The following is a 24,041-nucleotide window of genomic DNA, read 5'->3' as shown; positions in this document are numbered from 1 at the left end:
GTATCGTTTATCAAGGATATCAATACTCCGTGTTCCGTACTCCGTACTATGTATATCAATAATATTCCGTTCCAGAGTTGAAGTGCCGAGTACCCCGATTGCCACAAGTCAGAAATTTAGAAGGGGGCACTTAGGCCGGAACGGGCTGGACAGCATAATTACCGGACTTTACGTGTATTGTCCGTTGAGTCCGAGTTTGTATACATGGCTAAACCCATCAGCCCTACTCCGTAGGTGATGTAGATATAGTCTGCTGACAACATTTGAACAATAAAGATGCCTAAAGATGCCTAGAACAGGAGAAAGAGGCAGTGTAAAACACAATCAAAACCATATGATACTCAATTATACGAATCTAACAGTTGACGCGTGTAAAAGTCTCCTGCCAAGTCCACTTTGAATGACAAAGCAAAGGTATTTTGACCCGGCCCCATCGGTAAGCATCCACGGGCGGGTGGTAACAATATTACATACTCTCCCGTACTGAGATCCATAGGGTAAGCTCAGGTGGCTAACTCCATCTCTCTCTCTCTCTCACCCCTCGAAGGACAAAATCACCACTTTGGTGCTTCTTCTCTTCCTTTTTTCTCACTTTAGTATTTTGAATGGCCCCTTGTGGGTGCGCCCTATAACCCCTCGGCTTTCGCATTGCAATCATATTCCATCACGATCAGCCGCGGAAACCCTGTCTTCAATAGTTTTGGATGATTCCTCGAAGCTCATCAACTAGAACATCTTCAACGCGCGCACCTAGAACCCCTGATTGCTCGAGACTTGCATCGCCCATGAGATTGTGTTTACCTCGCCTTCAACCCCTGTGAACGCACCCAGACCGGCAGTCTTTCTCTGCACTAAGCGCTGTCGGATTCCGGCCATCCAAACCGGATGCTTGTCAGCTACCAATAATCAAGGTTTCTGTCAAGTTTTATGCCCTTTTTGGGCGCACCAATAGCCTAGATGGCTTCCGTGCGCTTCCCTGGGAACAATGGGGAGGACAACAACGAACAAGGTGGTGAGATTGGGGAGGTCAGCAGCAACGTCTCCAAGCCGACGAAACGACAAAGATGGGCCACCACACGAGCTCCTGGGGCTGGAGGCATCAAGAAACGTGTTTCGATTATTGATCGCTTCCATAAACGGTCAGATATGAGAGACGAAAAACGAAAGTCGACAAATACAAGCATCTCAGCCAATAGCGGACCCGAGACCCCGCAGGAAGGACCAAATCGGAGAATCTACTTCAGCATTCCCATCCCGGAAACTGAACGAGACGAGGACGGTCATTTGCGCATCACGTATCCCAGGAACAAAATTCGCACTGCTAAGTATACAGCGCTCACCTTTGTTCCCTACAACATCTGGCTACAGTTTCACAACATCGCGAACATCTATTTCTTGTTCGTCATCATTCTTAACGTACGCAGTGACATATTTGTTTCCCTGGCTTCAATCCCAATTAGCAATGGCTGATAAAAATTCTAGTTCTTTCCAATTTTCGGTGCCAACAACCCCGGTCTGAACGCCGTTCCTTTAATCGTCATTATCGTCGTGACCGCTATCAAAGACGCCATTGAGGATTGGGGCCGCACAGTATCTGATAATCAAGTGAACAATTCTCCGGTCTACAGGCTGGTCGAATGGAACAATGTCAATTCAACAGAAGAAAACGTTGATTTATGGCGTCGTATCAAGAAGGCTTCCACCAGGGGCGCGATTGCTACGTACAAGTGGATCACTTCTACCTTTAAAAAGAAGGAGCAAGGTGGAGATGACGACCAAGGGCAAAGAAGCGGCTCATTCTTGAGTACAGTGGATCCCCGGGCATCAATTTATACGCAGCGCAACTCCATAGCCCCAGAAGACGTCGCCATCCCGATGACCGATGTTCCATCTCCCCAGCCCGAAGCTCGCGAAGATTGGCCGATGATGAGCAACCCTGAAAACAAGTATCTGTCGCCGAACAGCGCAGCTCGACAAAGCGTGGTGGAGCCTACGCCGGACAAGAGACATGGAACTGTCCTGGACGTGTCCAAGCAGACACCTGGCAAGGCTCGATTTAAGCGAGAGCAGTGGAAAAGTTTGCAAGTTGGCGACTTTGTCCGATTGTACAACGAAGATCCGATTCCAGCTGATATCGTGATTTTGTCCACTTCAGACCCGGATGGCGCTTGTTATATCGAAACAAAAGGCCTGGATGGAGAGACTAACCTGAAGGTCCGCCAAGCTCTCCACTGTGGCCGACAAGTTCGACACGCCAGAGACTGCGAAAAGGCTGAATTTGTGATCGAAAGTGAGGCCCCGCATGCCAATCTGTACTCTTACAATGGTGCCGTGCGTTGGGACCAGCGCGACCCACATTTCCCCGAAGCTCCCCGGAAGGAGATGGTTGAGCCTATCTCTATCAACAACCTCTTGCTTCGTGGTTGCACCTTGAAGAGTACCGAATGGGTTCTGGGTGTCGTCCTCTTCACCGGCGGAGAGAGCAAGATCATGCTCAATTCCGGTGCGACCCCAGCCAAACGCCCTCGTATGGCAAAGGCTCTCAACTGGAACGTCATTTACAATTTTATCATCCTGTTCCTCATGTGTCTTGTCGCAGGTATTGTGAATGGAATCGCATGGGCTGCGCCAAACAAATCTCTAGACTACTTCGACTTTGGGTCCTATGGAGGCACACCACCTGTAACTGGTATCGTCACCTTCTGGACCGCTGTCATCCTGTTCCAAAACTTGGTTCCCATTTCGCTTTACATTTCTCTTGAAATCGTTCGGACCATTCAGGCGGTTTTCATCCACAGCGATCTTTACATGTACTATGAGAGACTAGGGCTCTATTGTGTGCCCAAGTCTTGGAACATTTCAGACGACGTCGGTCAAGTCGAGTACATCTTTTCTGACAAAACTGGTACCTTGACCCAAAACGTGATGGAGTTCAAAAAGTGTACGGTCAATGGCCTGGCATACGGAGAGGCTTACACGGAAGCTCAGATCGGCATGCGGCGTCGCGAGGGAGCTGATGCCGATGCAGAGGCCGCAGTGGCTCGGAGGCAAATTGCTGCTGATGCGCAGCAAATGCTGGGTCTGCTGCGTGGCATCCATGACAACCCTTACTTGCACGACGACCAACTGACGTTTATTGCGCCGAAATTCGTTGCTGACCTGAGAGGACAATCCGGAGACCGGCAGAAGCACTGTACAGAGGACTTCATGCTAGCACTCGCCTTGTGTCACACCGTCATCACCGAGCATACTCCTGGAGATCCCCCTCAAATTGAATTCAGGGCCCAATCTCCTGATGAGGCAGCGTTGGTAAGCACTGCTCGAGATTGCGGATTCACTGTTCTGGGCCGAGCCGGTGACGATCTTCTCCTGAATGTCATGGGCGAGGAACGCACGTATACAGTACTGAACACCCTTGAATTCAACTCGTCCAGAAAACGAATGAGTGCAATCATCCGAATGCCAGATGGTACGATTCGTTTGTTCTGCAAGGGTGCGGACAGTATCATTTACTCCCGTCTAGCCCGTGGCAAACAACAGGAGCTTCGTCGACAAACCGCGGAGCACCTGGAGGAGTTTGCCAGGGAAGGCCTCCGGACCTTGTGTGTTGCCGACCGACTGCTTAGTGAGGATGAATACCACGCATGGGCTAGGGAACATGATATTGCCGCCGCTGCGATCACGGACCGTGAGGAGAAACTAGAGAAGGTTTCTAGCGAAATTGAACAGGAGCTCATGCTTATTGGCGGAACTGCCATTGAGGACAGACTTCAGGATGGCGTGCCCGACACAATCCAGCTTCTTGCGGATGCTGGTATCAAACTTTGGGTCCTTACCGGCGACAAGGTTGAAACCGCCATCAACATTGGATTTTCTTGCAACCTCCTCAATAATAACATGGAGCTGATTGTGTTGAACATTCCTGAGACTGAACTCCAACAGGCCTCTGACGAACTTGACAAGCATTTACAAACTTTCGGGTTGACCGGTTCTGACGAGGAACTTATTGCTGCCCGTGCTGATCATACCCCGCCTGAGGCTACCCATGCCGTGGTCGTTGATGGTGAAACCCTCAAACTGATGTTATCTGATGACTTGAAACAAAAATTCCTTCTGCTGTGCAAGCAGTGCAAGGCTGTTCTTTGCTGCCGTGTCAGCCCCGCACAGAAGGCCGCTGTCGTGAACATGGTCAAAAACGGACTAAACATCATGGCTCTTTCCGTTGGTGATGGTGCGAACGATGTGGCTATGATCCAAGAGGCTGACGTCGGTGTCGGTATTGCTGGCGAAGAAGGTAGACAAGCTGTCATGTCTTCTGATTATGCGATTGGTCAGTTCCGCTATCTCCAGCGCCTTCTTTTAGTGCATGGGAGATGGTCTTATCGTCGGCTCGGAGAATGTACGGCCAACTTCTTTTACAAGGTATGTGGTGTTGGTACTGAATATCATATTGTATTATCACTGACTCCTCCTAGAATCTTGTGTGGACGTTCGCTCTATTCTGGTACTGTATCTACAACGACTTTGATTGCTCCTATCTTTTCGACTATACCTACATTGTGTTGGTCAACCTCGCCTTCACTTCCTTGCCTGTGATCTTCATGGGTATTTTCGACCAGGACGTGGACGATAAGGTCTCTCTTGCCGTGCCTCAATTGTATATGAGAGGTATCGAGCGTAAGGAATGGTCGCAACTTAAGTTCTGGTACTTGAACCCCTTGCCCCAAATCTTGAGGTGTGTCGGGATATACTAACTTGGACAGGTTGTATATGGCCGATGGCATGTACCAGTCAATCATCTGTTTCTTCATGCCTTACCTCCTATTCGCGCCGGCAAACTTCGTCAACGAATCTGGACGGAATGTCAATGACCGAGCTCGTATCGGAATTCTTGTCGCATCCTGTGCCGTGATTGCTAGCAATCTCTACATTATGATGAATACTTACCGGTGGGATTGGTTCACTTCTCTGATCAATGCCATCAGCAGTCTTCTCATCTTCTTGTGGACTGGCATTTACACCTCCTTCACTTCCTCTGGTCAATTCTTCCATGGCGCTGCTGAAGTTTATGGATCATTGAGTTACTGGATCGTCCTTCTGATGACTATTGTGATTTGCTTGCTTCCGCGTTTCACGTTCAACTCCATCCAGAAGGTGTTTTTCCCGCTTGATGTCGATATCATCCGCGAGCAAGTGACTCTGGGCAAATTCAAGTATCTGGATGCGATAGAGGATCCCCCGATGCCCCCAAAAGAGGGTAGCTCGAAGCCTGTGGCTCCCAGTGATGAATCGGCCACCTCTTCCGAAATTGTGAAGCCGGTGCAGCCTACTATGAAGCAGGACACTACCGTTCTTGATGAGGAGCGGCCCTTCTATGCTCCATCCGTGGCCCCAACTGCAAACACCCACAACCCCCGCAGTCAAAATGGCAGCAATGGCACCAACTACACCGCCAGTCTTGACCAGTATCCACGACCACAGTCCGTGGACTATGTTCGTCGATCTCACGACCGGACACGGCATTCCTTCGACCGGAGTCGACCCAGCTTCGAACAAAGCAACGACTTTACTTCCGCTGCCATGCTTTCCCGGGTAGAATCGTCGCAAACAACACACTATAAACATGAAGACCCGTTCCGGACTCCTGATGATCCTCCCGTACATAATGTGATATAGAGGAGCGCATCTTGTGTTGCCCTGAGCCTGATGACCCGTCCCTGATGACTTTACCCGCATCACACCCGTGGACTGTCTGGTTTGTTCCTTGTGATTTCTCCTCGCCATCCCTATTTTGACGAGCAATATGCTGTGGTGTTTTTATTTTTGAGAGCCTTTTATATTCCCTGATAGAAAGCAGGCGTTCTGGTTTACTCCTTTACTCGGTCGGATGCTTAGCGCGATCTTCGTTTTTACCCCCTTCACTCTTACCCTTTCCTTGTTACCCGCTGCCTCGAATGTTTTCCTTTTATTGTTCTGATGCATGCTCCTACACTGGCCTGTGTTTCCCTTGTACAAAAGCGTTTCTGTCCCTGCAAAGTGCATGACACCCGCGTTTGAAGGTTTCCTGTTGTCTGTTTCCCATCTGGATGTTATATCTTGTCGGATGATCTCTTTGCTTTTGTTTCTTGTTCATGTGTTTTGTTTGTTTCCGCCATCAAAAAGAACAAGCGGGCATACGGGGTCGCATGCATGTATTCTATTCAATGCCCTCAGCGAGGAAATTACTTAATGTGGCCATTTAACGTTCCTACTTCACAGTTCTAAACCTTCCAGGTGTAATCCTTGCGAAAACCCGCCCTATGTTGTAGTCTTAGATTAAATCAATATCATGACATCCAAGGTTCCATATAGTGTCCCAGTTGGGTAAAATAGAGCGCGTCTACGCGTTAACAGAAATTCACCGCCCAGGTAATCTGCCAATGGCACTTCGGCATCCCGCGTTTGCTCTGGGGTTTTTTGTTCGCCATCTTCTCTGCCTCATTTGCTTGGGCTAAACATAAAGTCTCATTCTCTGAGGCACAGGGTGGTTTCAATCTTTTTGCCCATCCATCGTCTCTTCCATCGCCGAAGTATCAGCATATTGTGGCCAAATACGACATTCGGTTGCGAGGCCACTCCTCGATACTATCAACACTACTTTGTCCTTCGCTTGAGCCTCCTGTCACTTAATTTGATTCTCTCATCAGCAGTTGAGCCAAAGCTGGTGGAATCACTTTGAAATCAGTGTTACTTCACGGCAAAACGATGTTCTAGCTGGTCTGCCCGTGGCATGAAGGAAATGCACCGCACTCTGTCAATTCGATACACTATCTCCATAATTCAAGACTACAGTCGCCATGGAGTTTCTGGCTGCGATTAGGTAGGCCTCGGGAAACCCTTCGACAGATATGAGCTGGAACTAATTAGATTGCGTGTTGTACAGAGAACTCAAGGCCCTCCCGGAAGCCACTCACCTCTTCTGCCCCCGGAAAGATGACGATGATCATGGACGCTACGAAGATTTAGAGCAAGTGGATGAAGCGGGGAAAGCTATCAAGGATATTGTGGCCGAAGCAACAGCTCGGAGAGAGAGTTTTCTGTCGTCCATGCGCATCCTAGCATACCATAAGGATGGCGTAGAGGACGATCAGAACTGGGTCCTGAGCAAACTAGACGAGTCGCTGGAGAAATGTGATCTATGCATCAAGCATTATTACATCGGCAAGATCTGGCTCATGGACCTGCTAAAGGAGGAGAACTACCACGAGGATGATATTGAGGCATTCGCCCAGAGAATCGACGAGTGGGACATTCGGCGAATCACTCGCAACTTGACAACTGCTACAACACAGTTGAAGCAAACCCCATTGGAGAAAATTGGCTTGGATGTCTTGGACAGGGCTGCATTGCTGTCAATCTTTGAGACACTGAGTTGTGAAGCCATGCTACGCAACGAAAGCCTCTTGCAGGAACATTTTGATGAGCCATTCAAGCTCATTCAAACAAAACGAAGCTTAAAAGTTTCGGATTACATTCCTGCAGTCTCTCGATTTCTTTTCGATGCTAATCAATTCCGAAGCTTCTGGGCTATTCAGTCTTGGACGCGATACGCGCGACCTCCTACTACCCAAGAATTTGAATGGGCAGTGCGCGATGGCTTGTTGATGGGCTTACGAGCTGCGTCACAACAGCCACCGCAATTTGCAGTCATCCAGAGGTTGTGGCGAGGTATGCAGCTTGTTGTCCGAAAGCTGGGCAAAGAACAGATTACACATCAGCTTCGAGGGTTGGAAATAGACCCTTGCCGTCTCTCTGTGGATCATCTGGCCATACCTGCGCCGGGCTTGCGATTTCTTCTCAACACCATCCAACTGTTCCTTGAGAAAGCCCCGGTTGACTTCTGGGATGCTATGCAAACCATTTCCCCCCAAGCAATCATGGAGCAGACATTTTATAACACACAATTTAATACATTTTTATTGGGAACCTCCGAGGGTGAGCCTTTTGAGAAGTCCGCATTGAAAGACATGCTCTCCTGGATCAATCCCTTCCTCGGCTCACTGAAGGGCGCCCACCAACCGTCTGCCTGTCGGTTCTTGACATTGCAGTTACTTGGCCGCCTTCAAGATACCCAATATCCCAATTTAACGCGGTATCACTGCTTTGATATTGGCTTGGCCAGTCTTCTTCAAACACTACGCCGCTTCACGGAAAATGAATCTTCCCGGGGTACAGTTACTCGGATCGTGTTAGCGGAGACAATGGGAGTGGTTGGTGACACAATCGGCGTAATCATCAATCCCCCGACTTTTGACGTTGAGAGAAGTCGACAGGAGAATATTCTCACGCAGTGCATGGAAGTTGTACGCAACACCTTGGCATTGGAGTGTCAATCATTGAAGACCGATTATGAGGCACTTCTGAAGGACGGTACCCTCGCACACGGGGTATCTACCTACTCTGCACCCATATGGGATGCCGTCATTAAGCACCTCCACCGGGATAACCTCCCGCTCTCAAGTTCGGCCCTCCTTGGAATTTTGCCCCTGGTTGGGTTGGAGATGTTTCCCACGAAAGGAGAAGGGAACAAGGAGAAGACCCACTTCAACATGATTTATGGCCATCTAACCAACCTCTCATGTCGAATCATCGGGCGTCTCGCAGACTTTCCACCCGAGCACCTTGAGACGTTGTTCCGAAGTCAGGATACTAGTAGCGCTGTGATTTCGGCTTTGTTTGCCGCCGACTATGATACCTACACAGCTGCAGTTGACCTGATCAAAGCTGTCAGTGGTCAGTCGGCTCGACGAGATGCCATTTCTCACCTCCTCCAATCCTCGTTCACGACCACTATCTACGGCCTCAGTTGGTCATTCCGTCGGATCTCTAACATGAAGACTTTTGCGCCCGCCCCAAGAATGCTTTATACCGGTACAGACATCGTAGAGATATTGTGTGACAGTCAAACCGGTATGCTGCGAACCCGTAATCTCGCTGATCGCCGGGAGGTCATGTCGCTGCAGAAGCTCTGGGAATATCTGTGGCTGGCATTGACTACGATCTTCGATGAGACCGAGGCATGGCATCTTCGGGGTAATGATAAGGCTGTCATGCTTGAATTTTGCCGTGACACGATCCAGTTCGCCGACCTTCTCTTTGATCAGTATGGTGTGTTCTTGGGAGCTGTAGGGAATGCGGATCCAGGGCAGACCTCTGCATCCGAGAATTTCCTCAAGTCACCAACTGCCACAATGAGTGCCATGGTAAAATGGCTTAGGTTGAAGGATGAGTTCCTGGCAACTACTCTCGTAGGGTTGGTGGCAAAGCTCTTACGCAGGTTGGGCGGGATGAATGTGACCACTGTGAAGCCAGATGCATTGAGCTTTATTGAGGGGGTTGCTGTCAATGGCACAATCAAAACAATACTCAATCAACGTGAAAAGGCAGAATTAGTCCGCTCGTTGGAGGCTTACTATAAGAAACCTGTCGTCACTGCCTCAACTGCTTCTCTCAAGAAACAGTCTTCGATCACCGCTTTTGCCAAACCCTCTGATATCTCGAGCCCCTCCTCTCGCATAACCAGTGATGATGACTTTGATGATGATACTTTGAACGACCAAACTCTTCTTGAGCTGTCTTCTTCTGTCGAATTCAACAAAGCCCGCCTCGCGACCCAGGCCAAACGGGAGGCCGAAAAGGCTGCCAAAATGCGATCTTCAACAGCTGTCAAGAATCGTCCGGAGATTTCCCGTCCGAACATGTTCTCCAAGTCAGTTCCCTCTGTACGAACCAACGATAACGCCACCCACGTTCTATCTTTCCGCGAGAAGCGCGAACGGGAAAGGGAGGCCAAGAAGAAGCGTGATCAGCTTGAGCTTGCCAGACTCAAGAAGAACATGCCCGCTTATGGCGTTGGGGAACAAACAGCTGAACAAGGCTCTGGCCTGAAAGGTATTGGTATCAAGGGTAAAGATCATACAACCCCCGCAGATAGCATGATGGTCTCCTCTGGCGACGAGTCTGGTTCTGAGAGTGAAGATGAATTAGACAAGGAACTCTTTGGCGCCAAACCGAAGAAACCCGACGCTGTCGCGGCCTACGAATTGAGCAAGAAACAATCCCTTCAACAACAACCCATCAAAAAAGTCAAGCGTCAACGGTCTGTCCGGGACATGCGAGCTCGCCTAGCTCCGGATCTAGGTTCTCTTCACCACTCAATCCTTTCCTGGGACTTTTTCGCAACCGGCGATCTTCCTCCTACCTCGGATCGCACCGATTATTCACTAGTCTCAAACACGTTCCGCACACCCGATGACTATCAAAGCACATTCGAGCCTTTGTTGATTCTTGAGGCGTGGCAAGGTTTCCAACAGGCTAAGGACGAAGGTTCTTTCCGACCCTTCGAAGTCAAAGTCATGACGCGATTGGCTGTCGACTCGTGGATCGAATTCAGCACCCAGCCGCTTGGTATCCTTCCTAAGGACTTCAGCATGGGAGAAGGTGACTTAGTCTTGTTCTCCAACTCGCCCAATCTCACAAGCGACCCGAGTGCGCCCCATGTCCTCGCGCGTGTATGTGGTGTCAATCGGAAAAACAAAAAGATGGAGGTCACATATCGGGTCAATCCCGGGAGCAACAAGTTTCTGTCTTCTTTTGGGCCGGGAACTGAGGCTTGGGGTGCCAAGATCACTTCTTTGACCCCGGTGGAGCGTGAATACGGTGCCCTGATGGCGCTGCAGTACTATGATCTGTGTGAAGAGATTGTCCTAGCTAAGCCTTCACCTCTTCTTACTTATTCGGATACAAGACTGCAGCCCATCATGGACAATTACTCCATCAATCGTGCCCAGGCAAGAGCCATCAAGTCAGCTGTTGATAACGACGCATTTACTCTCATCCAAGGTCCTCCTGGTTCGGGAAAGACCAAAACCATCGTCGCCCTTGTCGGAAGCCTTCTAAGCGACGTGCTTGGGAAACAGGCGGTCAAAGTTAATGGTTCTTCTGCTGCGAGAAATTCCCTTTCAAAGAAACTTCTCCTGTGTGCGCCTAGTAATGCCGCTGTCGACGAGTTAGTCATGCGATTGAAGGAGGGTGTGAAAACGACCCATGGCCGGCAAGAAAAAGTCTCTGTTCTTCGTCTAGGAAGAAGCGACGCGATCAACACTAAGGTGTTGGATGTTACCCTTGATGAGATGGTCAATACCCGTATGAACCAGGATCCCAGCAAAGGAAACGGTGTCGACTTGCAGAAGCTCTATGAAGAGCATAAGACGACTGATACGGCATTCAAAGAGCTTCGTGGACAGCTCGATGAGGCACGAGCAAAGGGATTACCTCCTCCGGAAGAGCTGGAGCGCGAGTTTGACTTGATGAAAAAGAAGCGATCTCAACTGAGCACGTCTATTGATAAAGCTCGTGATCAGAACCATACGCTGGCCCGTAATGCTGATATGCATAAACGGCGGATCCAAGAACAAATCATCAACGAATCTCATGTCATTTGCACTACTCTCAGTGGTTCTGGGCATGAAATTTTCCAGGGTATGAATGTCGAGTTTGAAACCGTTATCATCGATGAAGCGGCGCAGTGTATTGAACTCAGTGCTCTTATCCCCCTGAAGTACGGGTGCTCGAAATGTGTTCTTGTGGGTGATCCCAAGCAGTTGCCTCCAACTGTTCTGTCGAAAATGGCCTCCAAGTTCCAGTACGAACAGAGTTTGTTCGTCCGCATGCAGAAAAATCACCCTCAAGACGTCCACTTGCTAGATATCCAGTACCGTATGCATCCAGCGATCAGTCATTTCCCCAGTGTGACGTTCTATGATGGCAAGTTGCAGGATGGACCGGACATGGCTAAGCTTCGCGAGCGTCCCTGGCATCAAAGCGAGCTTCTTAGTCCGTACCGATTTTTCGATGTTCAGGGCATGCACTCGTCTGCGGCCAGAGGCCATTCCTTGGTCAATTACGCGGAGTTACAAGTGGCCATGCAACTGTATGATCGTTTGATCACAGATGTCAAAGGATTCGACTTTGCCGGCAAGATTGGCATCATCACACCTTACAAGGGCCAATTGAGAGAGCTCAAGATCCATTTTGCCCAACGTTATGGCGAAGACATTCTGAAGAAGGTTGATTTCAATACGACTGATGCTTTCCAAGGTAGGGAAAGTGAAGTCATTATCTTCTCCTGTGTGCGAGCATCCAACAAGGGTATCGGTTTCTTAGCTGATATCCGCCGTATGAACGTCGGTCTCACCCGTGCCAAGTCATCGCTTTGGGTTCTAGGTAACTCGCAGTCCCTGGAGCAGGGCCAGTTCTGGAATGGGCTCATTAAGAACGCGCGGGAGCGAAATGTCTACACGGAGGGTGATATTGTGAAGATCCTACAGAAGCCGCAGTTCACTGGCTACAAAGAAATTAAAATGGTCGACCTTGACGCCGAAGAAACCCCAGGCTCTCCTGACTATGAACCCCCTGCGCCATCAATCTCTCGCCCTTCATCAGCCTCTATTGGCCTTGACTCGCGCTCCGTCTCGGTCTCTACCCCTAAGCAGGGTACACCTCCAATTCCACGACCTGATGGACCTTCTGGGGGAAGCAAGGGCCTGGACCCGACCAAAATGTGTGGGATCTGCGGAAGCGCCGACCACTTCACTCACAACTGCGACAATGACGAGGCGAAGGAAAATGCTCGAGGAACCTGTTTGCGCTGCGGTCAACCTGGTCACACCAAGGTTGCCTGCCGTGCTGAACGATGTGTTGAATGCGGCGAATGTGGGCATTTGTCCCACAACTGCATGTCCACGAAAGTTCTTTCAAAGTTTGAGAAATCTCGCCTTGAGAGGGACGAGCTTAACCTCAAGCAACGTCAAGATTCATTTACTGAACGTCAGCGACAGCGGCAACTGGGAGGACACGACCCCAAAATCCCTGTTGTTCAGGCCACAAATTCAAACCCGCCAACGAAACCTGTTGATAGTTCTGCGAAGAGAAAACGTGAAGACTCTGCCTCTGAAGGACCACAAGCGCAACGTCCTCGTACCGGGAAGACACATCCCCAAATCAATGCTCCAAGGGGCCCCTTGAGTAGTGCCCATCCCGGTCTATCTGGCCCTGTTTCTCGTGGTTCGAATGTCTCAAGAGTCAGCGGCCACCCAGGTCTTTCTGGTGCCCCCCGCGCCAACCCAGTGGCCAATGCTCGCAATGGTTACAAGGGCCCGCCAACCAACGGCCCACCAGGAGTGAGTTTTCACGTTCACTGTATCAACTAACTGGCTTTCATTTATGCTAACAACTTTTTAGGGTCTCATCACACCTTCTCGCGATGGCCAGGCGTATCCGACCGAAAATGATCCGACAAGGGCTCCACCGATGAGACCAGGAGCAGGTGTAAGTGTCATGTTCTTGGGTGACTTTCCCGTTAATTACTCATGCTGATATATCAATTTAGGCTTCCAATCAAGGTGCTCCCAAGCCCCGACCCCCGATGGCACGCAAAAAGAAGGAGACAGACCCCTTCATCCGGCCCAAGCCAAAGCGCAAGTAAGCGCCCCAACGTCGATCCTGACGTATGTACTTGCCAGCATCCACATGACGCCATGTCATATGTCTGTGATGTAGTTAATCCAATAGTCTCAAATATCAACGATGAACATCATCTTGACTTGTATCTTGCTTTTTTAATCTTTTTGGCGGTACACTGCTACCCACATTCGAGCCCTCTCGTCACTTCACCATGTCAACAAATCCATCCCTTAATATGCCACCAGAAAGAGATACCACTTTGTCATCTACGGAACTACATCTAGATTCTGGTGTTTCTGAGGCATCCATAGATCATCCGCTTATATAGCCTTTATCCTTAACGACGACATGGTGTAGTTAGCTCGACCTAGGTGTAATATGTAAGATCCTACGGACTATCGTGACAACGCGCCCGTCGCCTACTAGTTGACGAGGAGTTGACACTTAACGAAGTGTAATAGCCCATGGGAGAGGTGATCAAGTGAGCAAGACGGCGGAAACTATGTCTAACTAGAGATTGACGAGGTATCGTCGAGGGATTAATATATTTTTTAATTATTTTTCTGTCTTAAAGCTATAGATCGAATAATTTGCATTACTCATGGCATCTTTTATAGTGGTCTTTGTCTTTTCGGATGTCTTAATATTCCTATTGATATCTATTAAGGCTTCAGACCTCGGGCAGGCATGGCCTTGCTCCTTTCTCCTTTCACTTTTCATATCAATTTTATTTTGTATAACGTAATTGCCCAAAACCAATGTTATATTAGCCAAGAACAGCCAGCTATACTTGGACTCGGAGGCTGGAGGAAAGTAGTGGCGCCACTGGCGGCTACCGTAGGTGAGCATACCGCAGGTGAACAGGTGACCCGATCAGATAAGATTTCCATCAGCTGATCCCTAGATGTTCTCCGCACTTCCGGTTTCCTTCTGCTTTCCTACTTCTCTGCTCCTCTGAACAGCTAATACTTATTTCAATGCCAACTTGTCTACCTGATTAACATGATGGTCTCTCGTTCGGCCTCTATCCTCACTGGTGCTCTCGCAGTACTCTTACCCCTCACGGCCCATGGCTTCGTTGTCCCACCTCCGGACAATCTCCAGGCCTTCCTCGGACAACCGAACAGTTTGAATCCCAGCCCAAGCTCTAACCACATTGAAGATGAAAGTGCTTTAAACCGCCCGTCATGGTTTACTTCGACTTTGATGGCCCGCCGCCTGCTTGCTCTGTCACCCTCTGGCGTCATCTCCACCAACTTCCCAGAGTCCCTTCCACCCTCCGCACATGCCCCCTCAGATGTGGCCGGCCTCTCGATCGCACTCCGCGAGTACATTGCCGATTGTGATGGGTCGCTGCCATCGGATCTATCTCATGATGATAACGGCGATCCAACAGTTCTCGGCCTTCGCATTGGAACCACTTTTAAGAACATTGCAGCGGGGTCTAATCTCAGTCTCCAGTTAGACTGGTGGGATCATCTCAATGAGGCCGGTCCAGTCTACCCTGGTCTTCCTCTCAGCCCGGCTGCTCTGCCTCGCGTCACCCTCTTCGGATACTTGGAGAACCTCCCGTCCCCGCTTCCCGATGACGCAGCTGCAGCCCTCGAGAGGTGTTTCCTTGAGCCTCATCCCGATGCAAAGGTCTGGCTACCTGGTACTTCTTACTCGCCTCATGCGAGTTTCTGGGCCCGGCTGGTGGTCACCCATGCATACTGGATTGGTGGATTTGGTGACGTGCAGCAGATTGGGTGGATCAATCTCACTGAGTGGCAGGGGATCCGACCGCACGGCAGTGTAGAGGGCGTCGGTGATGGAAGAGGGTGGCAGGATGTTCGTTTGCCGGGTGAGAAACAGTAGAGAGAGTATCTAGGTACTTCCACAGGAATCGACCAACGTACGGGCGAGTAAATACGCCATTGGAACTTAACTCTCTCATTAGATACTATCTCACCGCCACCTCGAAGCCTGTATACTAATTCCAATTCCAATTCCAATTTCTATCTTATTTTTATACCTTTTTCCTGATTATTTTGCTGCCTTCTTATTGCTGCCTATTACTAATTCTTTTTGCTGATTTTTAGGGTGGAGTGTAGGGCAATGGTGTTTGAAAAAAAAATAAGAATAAACTGGTTTAAGACTATAAGATTACTCTAGAGTATAAAAATGAATTCTATAACAAATCAATCTAATTATAATATATATACTTGTAAATAATCGATTAAAAATACCTAGTAATCACCATTCTACATGCCTAGAAGGTGTCTTACATAGAATATACTTTTTTTTACCACCTTCGTATGTACCAAAAGACCAGCCAAAATAAGACTGTGGAACAATGCCTAAACATTGATTCTGGCAACATAGTATGATCAAATATAAAGGTCACTTGGATATTAACATGGACATCTATATGCCACTCGGTACAGAACAAAAAATTCACATCAACATCAGATAAAGCTTAGATAGCCTTTTCCACATCCATATGTTTCTCCTGTGTATCAGAAACCATGTCCTTCCTATCTAGGTCATCTGCTTCCATTCCTTCGACCACCGTGCCTCTATCATATATTTCATCAGGTAGCACAGCGCGATCAATCCGAGTCTCTTGCGCAGGAAACAGCCATGATAACAGCATATAGGAAATAGATGTGGCAACAAAGCCCAACAGCCACCCAAACTCATACGGATGTACACCGGAACCGACATCGATATGAGAGTTCACAGAATTGATAAGTCCGGGAAGACTTGGAACAACACCAATAATAAACGACAATACGGCGCGCCAGTTTGTGCCAGACATACTCTTACCCGGGAAGCCCGGGATAGAGAATGTATAGCGATATGTCGGGTTGCTGGGCTGGTATAGAGCCAGGGTGTCATATCGACGGCGGTTGACAACCCAGAAATCAAACATCATAATTGCAGCAATAGGACCAAGGAAGATCGCATATGCAGACATAAAAGAAAGGAAGTTGCCTGCCGATGCGAGGATTTTCCAGGGAACAAGACACCACGACAACAAGGCGCATAGGATCTGCCCGCGCCGGATATTGATATACCGTGGTGCCAATGCGGTGAAATCGTTAGCGGCTGAAAGAGAATTGGCCGAGATGTTCACGCCCAGGGAGGCCAGTGCAAAAGAAGCTGCGCCGAAAAAGCGACACGCTCGGTTGGGCCAGTAGCTGATCAAAACTGTTGGATCCCACGGAATAGACGAGAGATTATAGTGGACTTGGCCAGCAGACGAGGCAGCAATTCCAATAAAGGCGAAGAAAGTGAATACAATAGGTAGCATGGGGATATAAAGGAGCTGCCAGCGGGGACTGATCCGGGAGTAGCGGGAGAAGTCAGACTGATGACGGTTAGCTTTTGCAACAGTTATTAGTAGGGCAGAATCAAGAATACCTGATTTACTGATAACGTGGCATAGTTTCCTAGGACCGATGTCATGTTGGCCAAGAACAGCCAGCTATACTTGGATCCGGAGACGGTTGAAGCCTGCTTTTCGAATATGCCACCACCGCCTTTCACAGTGACAAATGCCCATATTAAGATAGCAATCCAAGCAATGGGAACCAGAACCGATTTGATCGTAAATAACCAGCGCAATTTGTTTGGATGCATGTAGAGAAACGGAACCTGGATCAACCAGAAGATCAGAAACCCGACCATACCACTGGTCGTGATTCCCTGAGATTCAGGAATACCATTTGGAAGATCCAAATAGCTTGGCCATATTGCTCCAATCATGACACTAACAGCATTTCCGCCGTTGACATTTTGGATAGCAAACCAGAAGACAGCAAGGATGACTCGTGAAATGATGGCGATATATGAGCCCCAAAAGCCCCAGCTAGCACGGGCAATCACGGGGAATGGAACATGGTATATGGCGCCCACAGTACCGTTTGCAGCAATGACCAACGATATAATGAAGAAGGATAAGGCGACGATGCCCAGAGCTTCACGATAGGTGAGGCCGACGGCAATCATACTACTGGCGAATTGCCAGGTCGCTGCGTTTAAGGCATCGGAAATCCAGTAAGCTAATAGATAGCATGTTCTATTAGTCCTAGCCTGGTATTTGCAAAGATAAGCACAAGTACCGCACCTATTATACTGGATATACCCCATTTGCGGCCATGTTTGGCAATCGGGTCGAGATCACGGTTTGTCCACCGTGCATTGCCTGCTGCAAATTCAGACTCGCCCTGTGAGACCCTCATATGGGGCCTAGAGATGCGTAGCTTCATGGTTGAAGATGTAATCGGTGTGATGGGTCCACGGGTGTTCTCAAGATAAGGAGGGTTCAAGTCCCGGTCCTTTCGGTATATATGTTGATGTAACACCACAACGCAAGGGATAGAACAGCTCAATAGTATGAAACATAAGACAATGAGATCAAAAGAAATGCCGGTCCAACGTCTTCTTATTCCCCAGATTTGCCTCCCGACGTGTCCCGTGCACAACAAGGATGGATGATAAGAATGATAAGCCTACATTATGTAGATAAGACCAAAGGGGCGAATGAGAACGGAGAGCTCAAAAGTACCTCGTAAAACTTGCTTAGCGTGTAGAGATACAGGGAGTAGAGATATGCTTAATTGCTATCCATGCTGCATGCGCAGGTCTAATGCAAAAAAAAAAGAGAGAAAACTAATGCGATCGTCACTGCGAGCCCTCAGCCATTGGTACGGCCGACTAAGTATGCCATCGAAACTTGACTCTCTCTCATTGGATAATATTGCCAACAATATTTAATCATCCACTATCATTTGCATGCAGCCCTGGCGGGTATAGAGTCAACCTACAATGTACCTACCCTTACTTGATAATTTACAAGTGTACAAGAATAGTCGGCCGTATAAGCGGTCTTGTGATATCTTTTTAGTGGTCTTTTTGGTGGTTCTTTTGGGCGCTCTTTTTTAGGTATATACGAAGGCGGTAAAAAGGCCTTTCTTTAATCCTTCATAATTGAACTGATTTGTACACTCCGTAAGAGAAACCGGAGTATAGATGGACCGCTATAATAGCGTGCTCTATTCCGTATACAAAAGTATATATATTGCTTAATCAGCCATGTCCATATAGGTTGTCAAAACGTCTGATATTGTTATTTTAGTTAGTTAGAAATTTTTTACATATATCAATTTGTATACATTATAATATACGTCGATTTCTGTCACATAGTAGTAACCTTTGATGATAAAGTGAGGGTCCACGGGCGGATCTAGAATACTGCCTGGCAATATTAACCAATGAGAGAGTTATGTCCCAGTGGCACAAGTAGTCGCCCGTAGACGTGACCGGCAGCCCTCCATGATATGTAGCCAGATGAGTCCATTATAGTCTTAGTAGCTATGAGATGTCTTTTCAGATAATTCTAGATTCAGCCATTGCACCTCACCACAATAGACGATATAATGGAGAGTTGGGATGGGCTTGTGTCGGATGATACGGACTCTGATCACTGTGTTCGACTTGACATATATCGAAACGGTTGGATCGTCATTTCTGGGATCCTTCTCAATAACAACATTTTGACAAGTGACTTCCGGGGGTATTTCATCTGATCATGCCGATATCAGAGGAAGAAAGAAGAAGACCTTGTCAGCCTCCACCTTATGGATCTAGTATTCGTTAGTATTGGGTTGAGTTTAAAATTAGTTGCAGATAAACATGGGACTTTTGTCTGCATATGCTCAAGCACCCCAGGATTGGAACAACAGTGCACAGCTCCCGAGGTCCTTGCCAAAGCGAGGCTATGAACAATATGCCGTGCATAAGCTCCACTCTATACTTAGAAACCAGGAGCTAATACCCGCCAACTCCGGAATGACCCCACAGCCACACCTAAATCCCACAGCCACATATAGCGCCACCGTTGACGCCTGAATGACTCACCGCGGAACCATGGATTCCAGCGCCATGGCTGCACGGTCAGACCTGTCATGTGCACATCTGGGCAGTTGCCTGGGCGCTTAGGAATACGAGAAAGGGGGCCGATATCGCTGTTAAGCTGTATTTGGATTGACTATCCTATCCGAGGGCGAGAAACTCTCGGGGTGGCAGATATACCATCCCCTAGATGGATGAGTTGATACAGGTATAATCAGGGCAGACGCCCGCTTTCCATCCCCCAAAGTAACCAGAGTAAATAAAGACCATAACCGTCCCATGCCGACCACACTCCGTTCGCAACCACAAAAGTAGATAAAAGAAAGGGGTAAAAAAAGTGAGAGAACAGATGCACGACGCAAGTAGAAGACATGCCAGTCATCACCACATCGTACATATCGTGGGAATTAAACGCCCAAGTCCCAATACGTACGACCGAGTGCCCGAGAATAGGGGTATGTACAACGGGGTCGGTTCGTCGTAGGGAAAACAAAGAACAAAACGACGGACTTTTTCTTTTTTTGCCTCGCACAAAGGAAATAAGAAAATAAGGAAATCCGCTAATAAATCGCAAGTTAATTCAAGTACTCCGCAACACGGAGGCTCGGGTTCAACGCGATCTTGCGTGCTTCGCTGCCACAGCAGGCACGTTTCATGCCCGCCGGTCCAGAGACTGGGCCAGTCTGCACAGGGGGAATGGAGGACCCATGTTGCGTCATGAATGAGCGTGGGAACTTTCCATCAGGCAACACGGATTGGTCTCCGGAGGCCCCGATGTTGATCAGATGGCGCACATGGTTTTGGAGCAAAAGATCGTCGGATCCAGTACGTCCACGTTTTCGGCACTGGCGCCGTTCGGGCGTCGCGCCAGAAAGCTCGCAGAGACTCTGAGCAGCTTCGCTCAGGCTGGAATCCAGGGAAAAATTAGATAGGTCTGGGACTGAAGAACCCATGGAACTAGGATATTCAGGAGAGCCGTAGACACCGACCAGACAACTCTCGTCTATCGGAGAGGCAATGGCCAGAGTCTTCCGGGACTCCTTGAGGGAGTTGCTTGTGCAACGCAATGTGGCCTTAACAGCTAGACGAGCTGGCGCCGAGCCAGAAGTACCTGAGGCGCTGGACGAGACTGATGACGACCGCGAAGAGCGGGACGACAGAGTAGAGACATCCGAAACCATCGAGTCAGGCGACGACGCCGAGGAGGTCGAGCGAGCCAAAGATGACCGACGAGCCGCAGCCGGGTAACCATCGTACGACTGGGTCCGAGGGCAGAATGACAGGGGCGGGCGCTGATCGAGTGTTGATCGCGCCATGCACACATTCTGCGCCTGAGACATAGCCGTACAGATGGATGGGCGACGGGGGTTGTAAGTAGCCATACTCGCTGCAGGAGTGGAGGACACTTGAGATTGGGGGGTCATCTGTGGCGTAGGAAGCATCATAGGCCGTGGGAAACTGGGCAAAGCCAAGTTGGCAAAATCCATACGTGGAGTTGGCTCCAGGGTTCGCGGAATACTCCGAGCGCATGTCGGAGCTTGTTCGCGCGGCAAGGAGCGCACCGACTCGTTGCTTGGCAGACTACGAGGCGAGAGGTGTTCTGACAGACCGAGATCCATCCCACCCATCGCCGAAACCGGGGTCACGGGCTCTGACTCTACAAATTCCAGTTCAGGAGTGAGTCTGGGTAGGACAGTCTGCCAGCACTGACCTTTACCAACTGGGGGTCCACCGGCACCAGGGGTCAGCTTCAATACCAAGTCAGTCCAACGCTGAAAGGTTGCCTCGTCAATGTGCAGGCGCCATCCGACCGCCTTGAGGAACATAAGCTCATTCTGGTTAATCTCAAGAGTATTGAGGCCAGAAATCTTGCTCCAGGCACGAGCGGAGTAGTTGCGATCCTGCAGATACTTTGAAGCGAGAATCAACGCTGCCAGGAACATCCGGCGCCCACACTGCATCGCCCGCAAAGGCGACTGATCCCGAGGCTGCTCCTTAGTGAAGTCATGCGTGGGTACGTGGGGTTTGATTTTAATCAAATAATACAAGGCCACCTGCAAGGTACTGTAGCTAGTACGCGAGCGGCGGAGTGTCTCTTGGATAAAAGTGCGGAGAGGAAGAACCCCTTTGGATCCGGTCGCGGCATCACTGCGGGATGCTGCGGCGGAAAGGGGCCAGATGGTCTCAACAATCTGTGATGCGGTGTCTTAAAGGAGGTGAAATATAATTTAGCCGGGCGTACAAAAACGTACTTGAGGAGTCCCTTTTTCAAGACTTACCGACGAGGTTATCGACGAAGTTCACCTTCCGTTCCGACTGCCGTAGCAGACATGGCGGAGGGCGCGCACTGGGAGCGCTAGAAGAATAACTGTTAGTGCGCCGAGGGTGCGTTCGCAGCTCGGATGGCACTACACCGTCCACCTTGGAAGCAGGTCCCTTGGCAAAAGCCCGGGGGCATGCTCCGTTCGGATTTCTTCCCGCCAACTGGCTATTACTCTCATTCTCCCAAATCACGTCAACCGGGTTGGTCGATGTCGATGATATCGAACTCTGCGAGGAGACGCCATCGAGGGAGAATACAGATGAGGAAGAGGAGGAGGCGGAGGAGGAGATCGAGGATGCGTAGGGGTGAGCGTGGTGAGACGCTGTCAATTGAGAACTTGGGTTTGAGAGGTTCAACCCCAAGACGTCCATCCCTGACATATCCGGGAGTACTGTGGAGTTCATATAGGGCGTTTGTGTGAACAAATGTTCAAATGAAGACCGCCGGATAAAAGCGAGATGGTCCGATTTTTGGAACCGTTAAGTGTCAAGATACCGTTAAGCAGGGAACCGGGAACGAGAGCCGAGGAGACAGAAGCCGTCTTTGCGACGAAGGCGACGGCAGACCTTTAGATGTAGAGAGCCAGGTTGATAACCAGACGTAGAAAAATAAGCGGAACCGCCGGGTGTAGCGGTTAAAAAAGAGAGGTCAAAGGGGACAACAACTATAAAAACAAGAAGAAAAGGAAAACGTATTCACGATCCGATCAACCAAGTGCTTCTGATATAAGAACCAAAGCAGGGGCACGTGGCGGTAATGACTCTTTCCGATGAGTGGTATTAGATGGAGCCAGAGACGGTGACGATGCGGAGGTCGGTAACAGCAACACAGGCGATCGGAACGGATGAATCAATAAGGTACATTTTGAAATGAGTCGTGTGATGGAAAAGGAGTTATATCAAGGCACCCAACGGACCGTGGACAGGCAGAACCACGCTGGTGGCTGTCTGTACAAGGCAGTCGTTGAAGCGGCTAGGCAGAGAGAGAGGCGAGAGTCCGAGGGAGGGGGATGAGGCTGAGGGGAGGCGAGATGAAGATGTTAGAGTCAGAGAATAGGAAGGGAAGAGGACATTTATGGAACGACATTTACCTATGACTCTTTTTTTTCTTAAAATGGGGTTTTTTGACTAAGAAAGATTGGGGGGGCAAAAAATGGGAAGGGGGAAAAGAAAGTCACACTGTGGCGAGGAAGAGAAGTGGGTGGCGGGTTAGGAAGATGCCGGGAGGCGCAGGGACCAACACGTATGTATATAGAAATAGAATATAGTCAAATATTCTACTTCTTTATAATCTTGATAGAATCTCCTGTATAATCAAGAGAGGAACATTCTGAGATGGGAGAGGGGAAAAACCCGGATGCGGCGAAGAGACTCCGAGATAGGAGGGCAGACGGGGAGGAGGAGAGAAAGGCCTTGTGGTACGACGGTGACTCACGCTTCTATCACTTCTATCACCTCTTTTTTTTTATATACTATTATTTACTATTATTTACTATTATATCTATCATATTCTATCAGATAGTCTCATATATTCCATATCTATTATCATGCTAATCTTGGGCTTCATCTTATAACATGCTGATTGATTATCTCAACACATACGGAGTAAAAAAAGACCTTATTACCGAGAATGACTTGACTACTCCATATGCAGTGACACCTTTATGTCTGTGTAGCCACTCATAGTGTGATGAATCTTATTTTAAGAATGAATTAAAAAAATGAATACCATATTAACAAATCAGCAAAAGAGAAATCTTCAATCTTCAATCTTCATAAAGGGTTCATCATAATACACCCACAGTGGCTATAAAATCCATCCAGTCTGAAGGCTCTGTTCCCAAGTTCCACTGAGTCATAAAGCCGCTTGCCACGCTGTCTTCGCCCCTTGGCCAATCCACGCGCGGCTGTTAGGCTGCGATCCACTATCATTCCCATTATTCCATGATTATCTCTATGCTGATTGGCTGACGCTGTGATCGGCGTCGCTGGTTGGGGTTGCCTGCAGCCTTCCAGATGGAGCTGGGGAACCTCGGGAAGTGAACTCAGATGACCTCACGGTGGGAACTTCAGGCTGAAAAACAAAGAGATGTTTTACAGGGTTAGGCTTCAGGTGGATTATCAAAGGTTCAGAGGTTCGTGGCCTAGAGACCACCCATCATAGGGCAGCCAAGTGGCAAACTATGCAATCTGTGGTAGGTGTGGTGGGAGAAAAAGACAAATAAATTCAAGAGGAAAAAAATATATCCATAGCATGTGTAGTCTTAATAAAATATAGCCAGATAGCCCAACTATACCTCGTGCTGTACATCGATGTA

At 48.9% G+C, this 24,041-nt stretch overlaps 5 protein-coding genes across 5 annotated transcripts; 3 read left to right on the top strand and 2 right to left on the bottom strand.

Moving 5' to 3' along the window:
• Positions 1-957: 957 nt before the first annotated feature.
• On the top strand, positions 958-5,676 carry N7487_008019 (uncharacterized protein; the record flags this gene model as incomplete). The annotated part of the gene is made up of 4 exons (XM_056875749.1): positions 958-1,416; positions 1,483-4,422; positions 4,476-4,705; positions 4,764-5,676. The coding sequence occupies 4 exons, from the start codon at positions 958-960 to the stop codon at positions 5,674-5,676; spliced, it is 4,542 nt and encodes a 1,513-aa protein (XP_056727937.1).
• A 1,160-nt stretch (positions 5,677-6,836) lies between these two features.
• Positions 6,837-13,525, top strand: N7487_008018 (putative tRNA-splicing endonuclease; the record flags this gene model as incomplete). Its single annotated transcript, XM_056875748.1, has 4 exons — positions 6,837-6,859; positions 6,923-13,220; positions 13,282-13,368; positions 13,430-13,525. 4 exons carry the CDS (start codon positions 6,837-6,839, stop codon positions 13,523-13,525), a joined length of 6,504 nt encoding a protein of 2,167 aa, XP_056727936.1.
• Positions 13,526-14,508: 983 nt separating this feature from the next.
• Positions 14,509-15,360, top strand: N7487_008017 (uncharacterized protein; the record flags this gene model as incomplete). Its single annotated transcript, XM_056875747.1, has 1 exon — positions 14,509-15,360. One exon carries the CDS (start codon positions 14,509-14,511, stop codon positions 15,358-15,360), a length of 852 nt encoding a protein of 283 aa, XP_056727935.1.
• Positions 15,361-15,961: 601 nt separating this feature from the next.
• Positions 15,962-17,756, bottom strand: N7487_008016 (nucleobase cation symporter-1 family protein; the record flags this gene model as incomplete). The annotated part of the gene is made up of 3 exons (XM_056875746.1): positions 15,962-16,855; positions 16,909-17,549; positions 17,615-17,756. 3 exons carry the CDS (start codon positions 17,754-17,756, stop codon positions 15,962-15,964), a joined length of 1,677 nt encoding a protein of 558 aa, XP_056727934.1.
• A 2,220-nt stretch (positions 17,757-19,976) lies between these two features.
• On the bottom strand, positions 19,977-22,838 carry N7487_008015 (putative G1/S-specific cyclin Pcl5; the record flags this gene model as incomplete). The annotated part of the gene is made up of 3 exons (XM_056875745.1): positions 22,815-22,838; positions 21,681-22,739; positions 19,977-21,607 (listed from the first exon to the last, which is right to left on the bottom strand). The coding sequence occupies exons 2-3, from the start codon at positions 22,126-22,128 to the stop codon at positions 19,977-19,979; spliced, it is 2,079 nt and encodes a 692-aa protein (XP_056727933.1). The 5' UTR covers positions 22,129-22,739; positions 22,815-22,838.
• Between the last annotated feature and the right edge of the window lie 1,203 nt (positions 22,839-24,041).

The sequence above is a fragment of the Penicillium crustosum genome (assembly GCF_028827405.1).
Source record: "Penicillium crustosum strain IBT 35664 chromosome Unknown utg000003l_segment0_segment0, whole genome shotgun sequence".
Classification (NCBI taxonomy): Eukaryota; Fungi; Ascomycota; class Eurotiomycetes; order Eurotiales; family Aspergillaceae; genus Penicillium; species Penicillium crustosum.
This window is presented reverse-complemented; position numbering and strand designations above follow the sequence as displayed.